Source organism: Cylas formicarius, unplaced genomic scaffold (assembly GCF_029955315.1).
Source record: "Cylas formicarius isolate icCylForm1 unplaced genomic scaffold, icCylForm1.1 PGA_scaffold_1__22_contigs__length_36826433, whole genome shotgun sequence".
In the NCBI taxonomy this organism is placed as follows: domain Eukaryota; kingdom Metazoa; phylum Arthropoda; class Insecta; order Coleoptera; family Brentidae; genus Cylas; species Cylas formicarius.
In genome coordinates this window covers 4,344,523-4,361,332 of record NW_026844264.1, presented here as the reverse complement: position 1 = coordinate 4,361,332, position 16,810 = coordinate 4,344,523, and the positions used below count along the sequence as shown (strand labels likewise).

Here is a 16,810-nt window from a genome sequence, read left to right as displayed (position 1 = left end):
TCAAGTGGCTACTGACATATTTGCGGTGTGACATGAATTGTTTGTATTTAAACGGGACACTCGAAGCAAACTCATTAAAAGAAAATTACCTCGGCGTTTTTGTCACTTTCGGGGAAATTTTTTATTGCGCTTTAATAAAATCATCTGGTAATAATGAAGATGTGGCGCGCCATTTACATTCTAGTTGTTTGCGCTGGAAGCTTTGCAGATGCGCAAGGTGAGTGTCAGTAGTTCTTGTTATTATTAATTTATTTGTACAGCGAGTTCTGTTTTTGATGGTTTTACGGCGTATCTCCCTTATAAAAAAAGCTGGCCTGTCGCTTCTTTGTACCTTGCTTTTTGTTTAAATAGAAGCTTACATAAACAGAAATGTTATCTTTGTCTTGCACTAATTAACTTGTGTTTGTTTAATGTTACAAGACACGGAATGTATCTTTTATTATATTTATTTTTAGATATCCTTGAGCTGTCATGACATTTTGTAATTATATTAATTACTACTTTCCCTTCCTTCTGCTGTGGCTCAAAATATGACAATAACAATGCGCATTTAGTATATATTACACATACAAAAGCTGCTTTAAAAAATATAACATTTAAGAAATAATATTAAGATATACGCTCTATATTTAAAATAAACCTTAGGTGTTTTTAGGTTTTTAAAAAGTAAAACAGCATTCTAATCAAATTATTAAAAGTCATACCGTAAAATAAATACAAGCGTGTTATAGGCATCAAATTTTTTGAGTTTCAGAACTGACTACACCACTGGATTCTACGTAAAAAACTTGATTGAGATAAACTTCCACTTTTTCCATAAGTTTACTCATAACTGAGATAGAGGATAATTAACTAACCATTTTTTACTCCGAACTTGATAAACTTAATGTTGATAATTACTTTGACGCTAGAACATTTTTCGCAAAAAAAAATCCTAGTTCTTTAAATTTGACACACAAAGCCGCTACTCCGTAAGTTGTGACGTCACAAATCCATACCTTTCGTCGTTTTTCTGAAATACTTAATTTAATAAATCTTTTCAACGCAGCAGAAACTGTTGTAGTTTTTTAACCTGGAGCGGTAAACCATTTTCAAGTAAAAAATAACTAAAACGTCAACATTACGTTTTAGCCGGAAATTGTACTTTTTAAGTCTTATTAAGTATTATAATTAAAAAAAAATCTGTCAAAAAATAGTTGACAAAAAAACACCAATATCAAGATCAAGATTTTCAAAAGATCTAAATCCCCAAATGTTTTTATAGCTGCTCCGTAGAATTGGCGGATTACAGATACATTTTGCTTACTAAGTTATTGGTTCATTTGTGACATTTCAATTTATGCACTGTGGAAATTTTGCTAGGGGCACGTTATCCAAAAAATCAGGTAATATTTGGTTTAAAATGCCAGATATCTATCTAATATGGAATTTAATTTTTGTTCCCAATTTAAAGCAAGGGGCGCTAAACCCAAACCTGTATTGTTGATGATGTTCTCTTGTTAAAAATTGATTTTTCATATACCAATGCGTATTATTAACCTTATTGAAAATATCACTACAATTTATATAGGCTTCGTCGGAACACATCACCTTTCTACCGAAGTTGGGATCAATGTGGGTTTTTTTAAGATATTAGTTATTAGGCGGCTTTCTCCAGCTTCAGCTCCATAGAGTTTATGTGTATATTTTATTAATATCGTTTGCGTTTATGATTTTGAGAGCCTAGCAGTTTCCTTCTCGTGATTGGCCTCAACATTTGTTAATACAACACCTCATTCTTCTAGTTATTATCATTCTATAACATAAGGTAAATTTAAAAAAAGTTTTTTTTTTAAATCAGCATCATAAAAATTAATAATAAGTCACTATAATAATAACCAAACCATCATATCATACTTATGACCATTTTCAAATTGGTTCATATTTTCCTAATTCCTTCAATAACGTACATTTTCGTGATAACTTACGTTTTTCTTATAAAATTGCATTTCCAAGGCTTGCTGTCGCAATTTTTACCTTTTTTCTATCCTACAAGGTATCCGAAATATGATGCCACCCCAAAAAGCGCAAAAATTCTATTTCACCCTGTATCTCGAGAACTAAACAAGTTGATTTCACGAAACCGTTGACAGCACAAAGGATAGTTTTTTTTTTGTTGTATTGTACTATTTAATTAAAAATAAAGTTTTCTCCTGTTTTTCATAAGCTCCTGAGGATCCTAAAGGCACTTACACGAATTCCGCACTATCGCGAAGTAATAGACGAAACGCGTAAACAGTTGATTTACGAGGTAATATTCAATTCCATTTACAGTCAATGATTTACTTCAAAAAATGGCACTTTTCAGTTTTTTGTTCATAATTGGGACACCCGGTGCATTTTTGACTAAATCACATTTTTACGTTCCTTTCCCAAATCTCGCGCGTCTTCTCGTTCAAAAATTTTCTCAATCGGACATACCTTTTATGAAAAAATCTTTTTTTTGTCCCTGAAAAAATTCTTTTTTAATAAATACTTCGGAGCTTCCTATCCCGCCCAGTTCCATCTGGGGGTGGAGTTCTAAATTAGATCCGAATTTTAGGTCTGAATCTTAAAATTTCGAACACTCACTTTGTTTCATAGCGATGTTCCGGGCAAAAACCATTAATAGTCGACAAAATGTGCGCCGATACGCATCGCCTAGTGTTAGTATGCAGGAAAATTTGAAGCTCGGACTTCCAAGGGTTTGACCGTTATCCGGCTTCAAAAATTTTCGGCAGGTCCTCTACGAAGAACAGAGATCCAACGCTGAATCGATTTGTACCAAAGGCGATAACGTACGATGTCCCGTACACAGACTTCGAGTTTAGTGAGGAGCATATACACTTACGCAGCGTACATATTTTTCAAATTTTCGGGAGTACTTTAAAAAAAAAAATCGAAAAAAAGGGGCAGTTTGTTTTCTCGCCTCAAGCAGATAAGGAATTATTAATAAGTGAAAAAAACTGTTAATTGTTATTTACCTGCAATTTTACTTACAGAATGCTCAATAGATGGCGGTGACGTATCAGTGTCCCTCACAATTGACGACACTCAAGTAAATGAACTAATGTTTACTGGACTGGCAACAGGAATTACCGGTAAGTATTTTTCTTAAAAAGATAAGCACATTATATGGTAGCCGGTGATAAAACTGTCAAAAGTCGGTACAGTTTTTTAAATAGTTGAGTACGTATTTGTCCTGAAGTAAAATAGGTCAGTTTAGAACGTCCTTCGACGTTGCCCGACAGTCCTCAGGTTGGCCAATTCTAATTTTGGTAGTCCTCGTTTTCTTCTGCCTGTTGCCATCGGATATATGGCACTCTTTTCAGGTGTTCGTACCACGTAAGTTGTTTCTTCCCAATATCCTGCATTCTGCGACTTTTGTTCCTACCCGTTGTTTTACGATTATGCCTTCTCCGTTACAAGGGCCTCAACTTTTTTCATGTGTCTGTCGATTTCTGAGCCATATGGGAGGGTCCTGTTTACCATTGCCTCATAACTTTACATAATATTCTATTCCGAGCACAGAGTAATTTTCTGGCTTCATTCGTCATGAATTCTTCCGAATTCTTGATTTTGATACCCTGGGGGGGTATCAAAATTCAAATATCTCTCTTTTCTATAACTTGTTTTAGAGATGTGTGTACATGATCTTCCTACCGCAAAAACTCATTGTCCTTTCTGTTCTTTTTCTTTATAATCCTCTTCAATGAGATCAGGTAAATTCTGCCATCGAACCTGCTTCACTGTGCGGGTAATCGAGAAGCCCTGATAATTATTCCAGCCCCCTTTAATCTTTGTGGTTGAAGGAGATTAGGCATTCAATCTTTGAAGACGAGATACCCATTCAAGCATTCATTTATCATAACATTTCGGAACTTTGGATCACTAGATTTACCTGGTTTAAGGTTCATAACAGTTTTTCTCGCCGTTTCCTCAGGTATCTCAATATCCTCCGATCAATATCCTCCGATCGAATATTGAAGTATTGAGTCTTCAAGACTCAGTTATATATTCTTGACCTGATATTCTGATATTCTGATATTCAATACCTGAATTAGGTTTTTATAGTGTCATAAGCATTTTAATCATTTGAATGTTTGACCCGTCTTTTCCTGGGTTCTTCAAAGTTCTCTTCCTCCTACATAGCTGTTAATTTCTTCACGTTTTCTAGGCCAAGACTAGTTTTTTCTATGTTAAATTGAACTCTTAGCTGTCTTTTTATGTATTTCCACTCTTAAGGTCTCGTTCATTTTTTATAGTTAGGCATTGCAGATTTATTTTTTCTTGAACCATTGTGTCTATCTTTCCATTCCACCAACGTTTCTTTTTTTGTGCTGTTTTTCTTTACTACTATTATCTCTTGTGTGGCTTCCTTATAATGTTCTCATAGACGTAGTCAAGCGTGTATTCTTCAGGACCGAGAAGTTTACTGTTGAGAGATCTTTGATAAAGAAATGCTGTGCTTTCATACTTAAGACTGACAATTATCTCAATGATTTTACTAAAAAGTGGCGGACTATCGCATCCTTAATTTTCAAATTTATTTATTTAAGATTTCGAATATTCTATATCATGTATACATGGATGCAGTAAAATAAAACATAGGAGATAAGTGAAATTACCATACTGATACCCTGATATACAAATATTTTCTAAACAACAAGAAATCCTCAATACTTTTTTTTCAAAAATCGGAATTAACAGAGAGCCAATTTTAACCTCTGCCAGCCGTTTGTTATAATTGCGATAACTTTTTCAGGCGTGTCCCTTCTCTCCCTATATGTTTCCGATTCTGCAGTAGAAAAAACCATGGCGATGTCTTACTTCAACTACAGTCTAGATGGAAATTTTACTCTGAGTAGCACCAAAGAATTCTCAAACGTCGACCAAGACTCTTACACCGCAGGACAAAACTTGGCTATCAGTCTGGCTTTTATTTTCGAATGTCAAGTTATCAGAGACCCGCCTCTCAGTTTGGTGAGTTACATTTCTCATACAAAAAGCGATTTCTTACGACTTGGTGCCTCAGGCTTTTTTTGTAACGGTGTTGGACACGAATAATCACCCGCCTGAGTTTTCCGCGAACATATTCGAGTTTAACGTGCCTATGCCCATCATGCCTAAAATGGATTTTTCATTGTACGGATCAACGGTCGTAGAAGCTACGGATATCGATTTTTCCAACACCTTGATAAGTTTCATGGTGGAACCAGATGACTTCGAAGTGGGTGGAATTCAAACTGGTAACAAGTCGTTCACGGTAACTTTTAGTGCCAGATCGCTGATGTGGCTATCCCAACCAAAAACATATACCATTGTGGCGACGGTAAGTAAGGTGTAGTCATGGCCTCCGTTGTTACAAAGTGTATAACAAGGCTAATTATTTTGAGTTTTCGTATTACCCTTATCGACGATTAACAGAGAAACAAATCTCCTGGATACCTACTTCGATTGTTATGAATCGACCTATTTCGCCAATCATTCTATCGATTTTTTCAGAGATTAACTCAAACTGGATTGTATTCTAGTCTGTACCTGCTTTTGCAATGCTTGAACGATGCGGAGCTTTCTATGGAGTCTTAAGGCTGTTTAATGTTCTTTTTGCCTAGTTTTCGTCATGTCTCGAATTGTTGTGCGCATATGGAATACTGTATACTCTTAGTGTCTCAAACGGAATTTTGTCTTTGCTGGATATTGAATCAGGGGGAAATTCTGGTTTTAACATTATATTTCATCAGAAATTTTGATATTGTGATGAGTAATATTTTGAATATAAGGAAAGACCGCAGTAGTAGGGTGAAGCAATAGAATGCCTAATATCTCTGGAATGTGTATGAAAATTATTTCCGAAAAAGGGCAGACGATGGCTCCGTAAACGAGAGAAACAAGATTTCAATCAGTTTATTCTAAGAGATAATCATGTGAAGACTAGTTTGGTTGAGAAAGGTCTATACCGACGATAGAATGGATCTTTCCTGCGAAGTTCTGGTGGAGCGAATAGTACACTTAAAATTAGGCGTTCACTTTGATTCAGTTTCCGATCTACGAGTCTTGCGTAGGGACTGTTGAGCCAAACAGGAGCGCGGGAGTTAGAGCACACATAGAACATAGTGTTCGTCGACTGCAACTCAGCCGATAGATTGAAAAAATGTTTCTTGAAAGAGAGAGTACCATCTAGGATTATGCCTAGATATTTAGGCCAATTATTGAATGTCAAACGGGTGTTGCTGAAGATGATATTTAGTTCAGAATCCGAGAGTCTATTATCTAGATGAATCCAGGACACCTGTTTTTTATTGTTGTCGAAAGTAGTCACCACTGCTTGAAGAATGTTGATAAATGCTGATATTGCAGTCAAATTAGTAGTAAGTAGATTTGTGAATTGTACGCTTCCACCGAGTTTCCTTAGTAACCTCCAAGCCTAAGCAATTCGTCAGCCCATTGGAATATATTCTCTGTGGCAACCACAACCCCTCGCAATCTCTCAAATTTCTCTAAGAATGGTGAGGAATTTTATTACTAATATTGATCAATACACGTCGGTGTTGGCTTTTGAGAAAGTTACGTATGACTTTCCTGTTAGGTGGGACTAGTCATTGATCGGAACTTCAGCTGGAACACAGATTAGCAGGTTAGCAGATTAAAGAGTATTAGCACAACTTGTGGCCATTAGGTTCCTGGATTTTTGTTCGAGGTTGTGATGTTGGTTCCTTGTACCTTAATTGTCATGGTATCAGTGTATTTCTCTATCTTTGCCGATATTAATTAAGCCTATTCAATATTGTTTGCTAAAACAATAATGAAACAGGGCATCAAATTTTATTACACCAAACTAAAATTCTTGCAGGTCTCGCCAATATTGGAATCATTCATTCCGTGCATGGAATGCAAATCAGTTTCAGTTAAGCTCTGAAGAAGCCAACATGGTGATTGGCGAAACGCTAGCAAGTTCATTTCTTCGACAACCGACGCAGAAAGACTCCAGAATAGTTAATAGTATTACAGTGGCATGTGGAAGTCTGTTTGAAAACTAATATTATCAATTCGGAACTGGAAAATTCTATCAATATTCTCATAAGTCAAATTAGAAAAAAAGTCATGCGAACCCAGCTAGTCTTAGATTTAGGTAGTTGTACATCAAAATTTTCATCTAAGAAATAAGAGATTGGTGCTGCTACTGAATGTATATAATTGTAAAGTTGTCTGACGCATGTCTAGGATGCCGGGAAAATTCCAGGACCATTGTCAACCAACGCCACACTAATTATAACGGTAGACCAGAGTGCAGGTCTGGACATACCCTCGTTTTCAAGGACCACCTATGCATTTACGTATTCCGAAACCACTGGGTCGCTGAGTTCAGATGAAAGCGTCGTTGCCGTTACCAACAAGGTCGACAAGATTGACAACGTTGGCTTGAACGGATGTGAGTGTCTTTTCCGGTTTCGCGAAGCATTTCCCTAAAGTTCCCTATTTTAGTGTACGCTTCGTATTTTCAAGCAGATCGACAGGGTGAAACGTTTACTATAAGGATCAACAGCCGTTTGCCAATTGATACCGAGTATCCTATAATATTGACGCTGAATTTCCAAACAGACGTACTTGCAAGTACTACACTAATAATTGCCCTAGAAGCCGTCGAATTGGACAGCCCCACATTTAGTAAAGATTTCTACAGATTCAATTATGTTCGTGAAGCCTTACAGATACAAGCAATCGACGGACCGGTCATCTTATTCACTTCAAAACCGGATGGTGTATCAAACTTAACTTTAACCGGAGGTATGACATTCTTGTTACCAACTTCCATTATGTTGACCAATTGCTTTTTCAGAATATGCGCAGTATTTCATTTGCACTTTAGTGGAAAATGATCAACAGACTATTAAGGTGGTACCTTCCGACGTTGTCTTGCCTGAGACTTCTGGAAGCGTAATTCCTTTAGAGTTAAGCTTGACGACTGATGCGCTTGCAAAAACGACTTTAATCGTAACGATAGAAGAGAAAGCTTCCTCTCAGCTATATTTTGCTAGGGTATTCTACACCTTTGAGTACAAGATTGTCGACGGCCAACCCATATTAAACTCAACAGATGGAAACATCTCGATATATGCCTCAAATCCAGAGGATGAAGTTAATGTCACATTCGATGACGGTAAGATAATGAAGGGGTTATTTTGGAAAGCTCCGTCTGTGCTTTTTAGGATTGGAATACGCAGAATACTTCAGCGTTATAAAGCAAGGATCCGGGTTTCATTTACAGCTGCTTCGGCCTTTACCTTCTGACGCGTTAGAGACAAAATCAAGCATCGCTCTGAAGCTAGTTGCTCAAAACAGTGAAGGAAATATAGCTTATGCAACTGCGATTATTAATCTACCCGCAAGTGATGTTGCGACGGACAATTCCGCTTTCAATGCGAATATTTACATGGCTGCAGTAATAGTCCTCTGTATCCTGCTGCTTGCTGTGGTTATGGTTGCTCTATATCTATGGTGCCTCAAAAGACGGTAATAAACTATAATGCTCTAAATACGTGTATATATTTCCACGACTCGTTAAAGGTTATCACTATATGTCAAATTGATGGAGTCTTCCATGGTCAAAGACGTACTACTAGGAACACCTAAACAAGATATGTAGGTATACTAATAGAGCCTTCTGTTTAGTCAGACTCGATAATTGTGTTTCACGAGAAATTTTATAATCATTTCCGTTCTAGAAGACCTTCAGGTACAATGATAGACGCAGTTCCAGGAGACCAAACCACGAACAGTGGCGTTACGTATCGAAGCGAATACAGAATGCCTATAAGAGATAACAGGGCTGTTGAAATTTTATCCGTTGATTTGAAACGTTTAAACGCAGAGTAGGTTTTGGTTTGACAGCCTATTTATCTACTTTTTTTTCACTAATATTTTAGTAGGTGAACTATTCACTGAAGTCCAAGGACTATGCAGAGTAATTTATTGGAACAACGGGTAAAGAGACAATCGAATATTCGAAGACGATTAATTTATTATATTTTTTTTGGTGTAGCAGATATTTATTAATTATAGTTTAGCAAATTGTTTGTTTGTTTGAGGCTGTTAAGTGTTTATTAGGGAGCTACTATCCTTATCCTATACCCTTGATAACTTTTCAAGTTTACAGACACTAATTTGCTCTCCGTTACATTAAAATTGACCAATCCAGTTCCAGATAACATTTACGCTTTTAAGCTTTAAAGATTTAAGTAAACATATTCAGATATTTTAGACACCAATCTAGATAGATAGATTATAAAATACATAATGATTTTCCAAAAACTAAAATAGAGTTTTAAATATCTCCCTTTTCTAAAATATTCTTTATTTAGCAGATGTTGCCAAGTCGGTTTTTTCTTTCTGCTTATAAATGGCGTTTCTTGCAAAGACCTTAGTAAAATATTTCGTTCAAATTAATTAATACCTTTCAATAATATTAAAGCCATAAACCAAAATTACGTTAAATCCGAATATCGATTTTGAGACTTCAAAATTTAGCGAGATATATAGATCACACGACATTTTTTTTTCTTATACTAATAGAGCAAACATTTTAGTGGTAGCTGGTCTCCCTCGTTTTCTTTTATTTGTTGAAGCATATTCAAAAGCTTTTCTTAGCCATTCATTTTCCTCCATTCATCTAACATGCCAATACCATACCAGTTGTCTTGTTTCAATTCGTTCAGTTGTTCTGTGTATTCGATTTGTGCGGCGTCTAATCTCGTCAGTTGGTATGCGATCTAACGTAGATAGGCGACATGATTTTCTAAGAAAATCCATTTCTACAGCATGTATTTTCCTCCTCGTTGATTCCTTTAGCTGGCAACATTCTGATCCGTATGTCATTATTGGTTCTACGATTGGTAAATTGTGTGGTGTATTGTAAATTTTGTAGTACAGATGAGCCTTTGTTAGATATAATTCCACCAAGGTCATTGATTAACCTGTCTTATCCACAAGTCGGGACCTTCGTCTTCTTTACCTATTTTTAAGTATTCTGTTTTGGTCATGTTCATTTTCATTCCCGCTAGATTATATTCATCTTGTAGTTTCCTTAAGAAATAATCTATATCCTCTTCACCATTTGCAATTAGTACCTAACCATCAGCAAAGAATAATGTTGACAAGTAGTGGTCGGCAATCCATATTTGAGCCTTTTTGTATCCATTTTTGTAGTATTTCTTGTATAAAATTTTTTGAACAAGTTAGGAGACAGTTAACATTGCTGTCACCCGAAATGGTTCTGACAAGGTGATTTGGGTTTTAACTACATGGATTCTTGTACATCTTGTGTAGAGCTCTAATATATCCTTCATTTATGTCCGTTCTCGTCAAAATATTAAATAAAAGTTTTAAGGGTACTGTGTCGTAGGCTTTGTCAAGATCAATGAAGACAAGTAGTGAGGTTACGAGCAAAACGTTTTTCTATAATTTGTACATACTTTTCTGCCTCCTTCTTATGGATAGAGCTAATGTATGCTAGATTTCAATTTTTCGGAATGTCATGTTCTTTTGTAAGGCATATCTACACACACTTCTATCAGTATGTCCGGTTGGTGTTTCACCAACCCGATTGAAAAGTCTCTCAATCCTTGAGCCTTACTATTCTTCATTTCTTTTAGCTCGTTTCTTACTTCCTTCTTATTAATTACCTGAATTTCAATCCCGCTATCGATAATAACATCCATTTCTGTGTTCCTCAATAGTTTAGTTCTGCTATGTACTTCCCATTTTTTGAATCAGGTTTATATTTCCCAAATTTTGAACTGAGGTGGCTTTTGCTTGATGAAAATCCATTTATCAAAATAAATAAGAACTAAAAGTTCAGATTTTCACGAAATTATATATTATAACATGACAATTGTTTCTACAACACCGTGTCTTTATCAAATGTCTATATATTCGGTAACGTAGAAGCAATTTAAAATACCAAATAGCCTGTGTTACTCTGCTCTCTCCGTCTTAAGAATTTCTTTCCCATAGCTCATTTTTCTTTTTTGATACTGTTCCTTTTGTCCCCCTGTTAAGTCTGACATACGCTTTCCGATCTTCTTGGTCTATAGTTTTTAGCCAAGTCATATAAGCCTTTTTCTTTTCGTTTGCAAAATCTTTTAAGTCGTCCGATCACCATTCAGGTTCGCTTTCTTGTTCTCATGTCTGTATCCTAAAGCTTCCTTTGCTGCTTCGTGGATGCACTTCTTGACTCACTGGTACTTCTCTTCCGCTGTTTGTAATTCCTCTAACCCGAGGAAAGAGAAAAAGAGCTCATAAATTTTCATTTGTATATCAAACAAAAATGATTTGTGTTCTCGCGAGAACACAAAATAATAAGATTATTTCATTTCATTTAGCCCACAATTACCTAGATATTTCTTTTTGTTCTTATTTGTTCTTCCGGTAGTTCCGCGAAAGTTTAGTTTTCAACGTTGAAGGATGCTTCAGTTTTTTATTTTATTTGTGTAATTAATTAAACATGAATATTTTATGAAAAGGAACAGGCGGAATAAGCGTTCCCTTAAATAGTATATTAAGATTATGTACGTCACATCATAACTTATTTTATTAAAGAAATATTTTGCTTAGTATTGTTGCACACAGAACTACAGAATGAAGAACTGGTCTTTTTTTCATATGTAACTCATTGAAGAGTGTTAAACTTTCGAATCCTAAAAATCAACCTCAGAAATTGTTAAGTTCCAATTTCGACCTTATGTTATATTTGCAGTAAGGTAATACTATTTTATACAAGTGTGGTATAGGGAATTAGAGTCACGAGTTTATTTGGCACGAGCGGAGTGCAGCTGGGCGAGTGTTTAATAAACGAGTGACTTAAAAAGTTAACCAAACGTGTTGCACATTATACTTTTTCTATGACCGTTAGTTTTGGGTACTTTTTTGCAAAACAACACGAATCCATTCACCGACATGATCGTTAGAATTGACAAACGTCAAAATTGAAGCCGTAATATCTTCGAAAATATCCTATTGCTCCCAAACCCCCGCGGTAAAATCCCGGAAATGTATGAAGGGACTCGGATCAGTGTAAAAATTACTGTGTGTCTAGGTCTTATCTATCGAATCATTCTTCTCGTGCTAATTCCATTCTACTTTCCTTTCCACGGATCTTCTTTCTGACTGGGAAGCTAAACCAGTCGTTATTACAGATACTGCTTTTTGATAGCTGTCCTTCCTTGTGAATGTTATCCTTTCCTCTGTGTTCGGACAAAAAGACTCCTTTGAAGCTTCGCTGGCTTACTTACATAGGGCTGCATGTTTTAAAATCAATCTTTGGGCAATAAATAATATTGAATTTTTTTGATCTGAACGACAGGCCATTTATTCATACGTCAATCAGCCGGTATGCGAGTTTGTAAAGCGCGATAATTTTCGTTTTTTTGCATGATCGGAAGGGATTTAGTTCGCTCCCTAAATGCCGTAACTGTCATCATACCATTTATTACCAGCACATAATTTAATATTGCCTAGTAATTTGTTTTAGTAATTATTACATTCCAATGACACTGCAATGTGCGCAACTAATAATAATGATCGACAGTACCAGCCATTAAAATATTTTGGTTGCCTGTGGGGCCGAGCCATAATAATGTTAGCGATATCTTTTATATGGCCGCCAAAAGTCACGTATACTGACTCAGGACGGACTAGCGACATGCCGTTCCAGCTATGCAAGAACGAACGACAAGATGACGTACGCCGAAGAGCCAAAAGCCAATGTTGTAATAGGTGGACGAATAGATCAGTGCTTTGGTTTTTGGGGATACTTTTATTCAGGGTTGAAACCCTTACGCCTCCCCTTAAATTAACAATAATATATATGCCAAATGCATTAATTTATTTTAAAAATTTCCAGTTACAGTTAGTCTCCATTAGCCGTGTCGATTCGTTAGAAGTGCCCGGCCCTATTTTGTTCTTTGGTCCAACTATGCAAATCGCCCGTTTTTCTGGCTTCACTTTTCCGTTGGTCGAGGTTTTGCAAGCATCAGGTTCGTAATGTTACTTATTTCAGCGATTTGGAACCCGTTTGCTGCTATTTAATTTGGTCGTAATGCCTTATCTTGCTTTTGGATTAGTTACCTTTCGTTTAAGTACTACAAACTCCGTAAGGGGATATTCGGAAAGTTTCTTTTCCTACCGTTCCTCCATTTTGTTCAGAGCATGATGCTATTCGGATCCTTTGACATTTATTTCTGTTACTTGATCCTTTTAGATTAAAGTCAAAATAATTTCGCATCGACGAACCACCAAATTTCGACTGGTTACTTGAACAGAACCCGTGCAAAAGCATAAAAACTTTTCCTTCCTAAAATTAGATCTATTGCGTCTAATGATATATTAATTCTGTGTACTTGTCAGTAATTTAGTAAAAATAGCAACCCACGTTGGCTTAATAAAAAAAACACAAGAAAAATCATCTCAATATTAATAAAAAGTAACAGAACGATAATGAAGGGTTATTATTGGAGCTTCTTTGTTTCCAAAACGCAAGAACATGTATAACCACTTCAAACGTTCGATGGACTTGATTCAGTCCTCTTTGCTTTTTGTAGTTTTCATCATCCTCGTTTTCTAAAAAACTTCTGTTTGATCTTCTAATTATGGGGAATCGACTGCTTGATTGTGCCTGTTAATGTAAAAATAACAACTTCATTTACGTTTCAACTTTTAAACATTAGCACAAATGCGATTAAGCGACAGGGTACTCCTACGCACAAAAAACAGAACGTGAATAACTCTGTCACCAGCACATTCGTTATGTTTTCGTCGGTATAATCGAAATCATCTTACAAAAATGTATATATATCGTACAATTTTCTACCAACTTGTTAGTGCAACAACTTTCATACAGTCCACTATTAAGTATGTTATCCTTGCATTAATACTGCTTTTTTGCATCTTTCTTCTCTTCCTTACAACGTTCCTTTGCTGCCCTTTTTTCTGCCAACTTTCTATTGCTTTAAATATTCTCTTCCGGAGTTAAGATGGTAGCTAGCTCTCGATTACGCTTTTTAACACTATTAACCCTGACCCACGATGTCTGAAGTTATTGGCGTGTCAGCATCGTGAATGTCTGTCTTCTCCAAGATTTTTGCAAATTATGGGATTATACTCGGCGATTACGTTGGGATCTACAGGATAGATTCCCGTGGATTGGAAAGCAGAGACAGCATTGTCCGCAGTAGCCGCCTTTGATCCGTTTCCTCCCAAAAACTTTGCAAGCTACATCCTGTTGATAGTACTGGTTGGGTTTGCTCGAATAGATGCGTTGCATACTGAGTAGTAATATGATTTCAGTCCGGTCTAAACTCTGTAAAAATTGAATCGTGTGACTGGGCAGACAGTAATGTAGTGTACCCAGGTTACATACGACGAATGCCCAATTAAAACCGCCCCTGAGGCTTTCGAGGAATGTGTTGTATTTCCAGCCATAAGGGAGAAATTGAGGTATTTGCGTATGCTGCTTTTTCCGACTTAGTAACTGTGTAACCTGGGGGCATACCATCTTCATATTGACTTTCTCTGCTTTTTGCCTTTGAAGATACATAGTGGAGGGATGTAAGTCCCTTCTGCTTTGAAACACATCATTAAAGAAATTGTTTCTCCTTTTTCTCCTGGTGGCAACGTGGGCACATTTCTGAGACCCTCGTTCAGCAATTATGTACTCCGGCTGGTTGTTTAATTAGAGGCCGGTTTCATCCATATTACACAAATTACTATGCTGGTTAATTAAACCATTTTCATGAAACGTTTGTTTGTTATATACAAATCCGTATTTCTTTCGAGAAAATAATACAAGCAATCTTTGCAAGCTTTAACTTTACTGACATCGAACCTGTGAGTCAACTTTAACTGCTCAGCTAACCGGAAGGTACAATAGACCGGGTAGGTGCAAAACCATTTTTCTGTATTTTCCTGTTATGCGCCACAAATTTCCTCAAGCACCCTGGGCCCAAAAGTGCAAATGAACTTTGTGCTCCCTTTTTAATGACATCTGTAAAGAAAATATAGCAAATAATATAGAACAATTAATAATTAGAACAGGCGATGGTAGCGATAGTGATACTGATGTATCATGTGAATAATTTTAAGTAATTTAAGTAGGTAATAAAAATAATTTGTAATTTTATTTTATATTTAAACATAAATAAATATTGTTTAGTATCTTTCCTAACAAAACCCCAAATAATTAAATTCTAAGCAAAGTACGGACCTGTTCGGCCATATTTCATTCTTACAACTTGCTCGGGTCTTTCCTTAATTCGTATCAGACTTTACTTAATAGGTATTATTAAATACTCTCATAACATTTATATGGAAGAAGACAGGCCGCACCGAAGGTACCCTAATCTATTTTTGTTTCCCTTAGCTATATCACTTTTAATATTCGGGTTTTAAGATGTAGAGCGCAATTGAAAATTACATTTTCAGGCACCCCTTGTATCTCAACTTATCGAAGCTGTGTCTTATATAACTTTTCACGTAGAGACCAGTTTGGCCTTCGAAATTAGTATGACAACAAACAATATAATATATATAATATAATAAATGCTGCTTACCTAGAGCAAGATGTGTAATAACTCTAAGCTGATAGGGAATTTCTTCACATTTTCTTACCTTTGTTCAAAGATCGGTACCAACGGAATTGTAGGATGGCCTCGGCGATCTACAGATCTTTCAATTTTAGATTTTTGTACAGGCCATATGCAAAATGAAGCATATAAACACTTCGAATGAGATCAATAATTCTTTTAACGCTATTCAAAGGATTATCAAAATTTGCTAATTTTGCATTAAAGAAAATGGTTGTCAGTTTAAACATTACCTTTAAAAAAAAATTCTTTTTCTAATAATATAGTTTTTTTTGTGTGTTTTTACTATTAACATAAAACTTCAAAATCGTTAGCAATGCCTAACTTTCAATTGCTTATTATTGTTATTCATAGCCTTCTATTAAAATAATGTGGGGAGGATGATGAAAAACACAACTCGTTGCACCACATACTTGATTTTAATCAAATTTGTCAGAAACAAAATTTAACGTCACGTAATAAAAAATCAATAATACAAAATAAGTAAACAAAACTTCCATGATGAACGGAATATAATCTATCTGACTGACAGTTGTCAAAAATCCGCGTCCTGACTTTCCATGATCCATGATTCCATGATTTATTTGCTTGTTCTAAGAAAAAATTATTACATATTTTGGAAAATGTAAAAAAAAAACAAATTTTGTAGTCTATAAATATTCAAAATTTCAAAACTTTCTCTCAACCTGTTACGGAAATATTAATAAAAAAAACATTCTCAGGTAGATTCGTTCAAGGGTCCGTGGCTCTGTTAGAGGGCGTTTCTCGACATATGTATATTTTTATAGAGAACTAGTGCTTACTTTTTACGTAAAATATGCTGCTATAATTTTGCCAACTAATTGCTTACACGCTGTATAAATAATTTCTTTCCGAAATATCCTAAAGTAAAGTACCCTGTGCTCCTGATGCATTGGCTAACTGGTGGAATTTCTAAAAATGCTGGCTAAAAATGATATTTCCATTTGCGGTATTTTTAATCCAATTTATGACGAAATTATTTGTGACACTCTAGTTGGCTTAGAACAAAATAACTGACAATCTCGTTGCTAGATTACTGCGACCTGTCAAATTTGGTTTAGAGTTTATTCTTTTGCGTTATTATTTTGAACATGTAATGTATGTAATGTATTAATGTCTCTGCCTATTCCATA

General features: G+C 35.7%; 1 protein-coding gene across 1 annotated transcript; it reads left to right on the top strand.

Moving 5' to 3' along the window:
• The first annotated feature begins 95 nt into the window (after positions 1 to 95).
• LOC132696269 (uncharacterized) lies at positions 96 to 9,065 on the top strand. The gene is made up of 11 exons (XM_060661008.1): positions 96 to 217; positions 3,021 to 3,119; positions 4,784 to 5,001; positions 5,054 to 5,350; positions 7,243 to 7,450; positions 7,504 to 7,806; positions 7,859 to 8,179; positions 8,229 to 8,532; positions 8,587 to 8,661; positions 8,745 to 8,891; positions 8,946 to 9,065. The coding sequence occupies exons 1-11, from the start codon at positions 154 to 156 to the stop codon at positions 8,950 to 8,952; spliced, it is 2,043 nt and encodes a 680-aa protein (XP_060516991.1). The 5' UTR covers positions 96 to 153; the 3' UTR covers positions 8,953 to 9,065.
• The last annotated feature ends 7,745 nt before the right edge of the window (positions 9,066 to 16,810 follow it).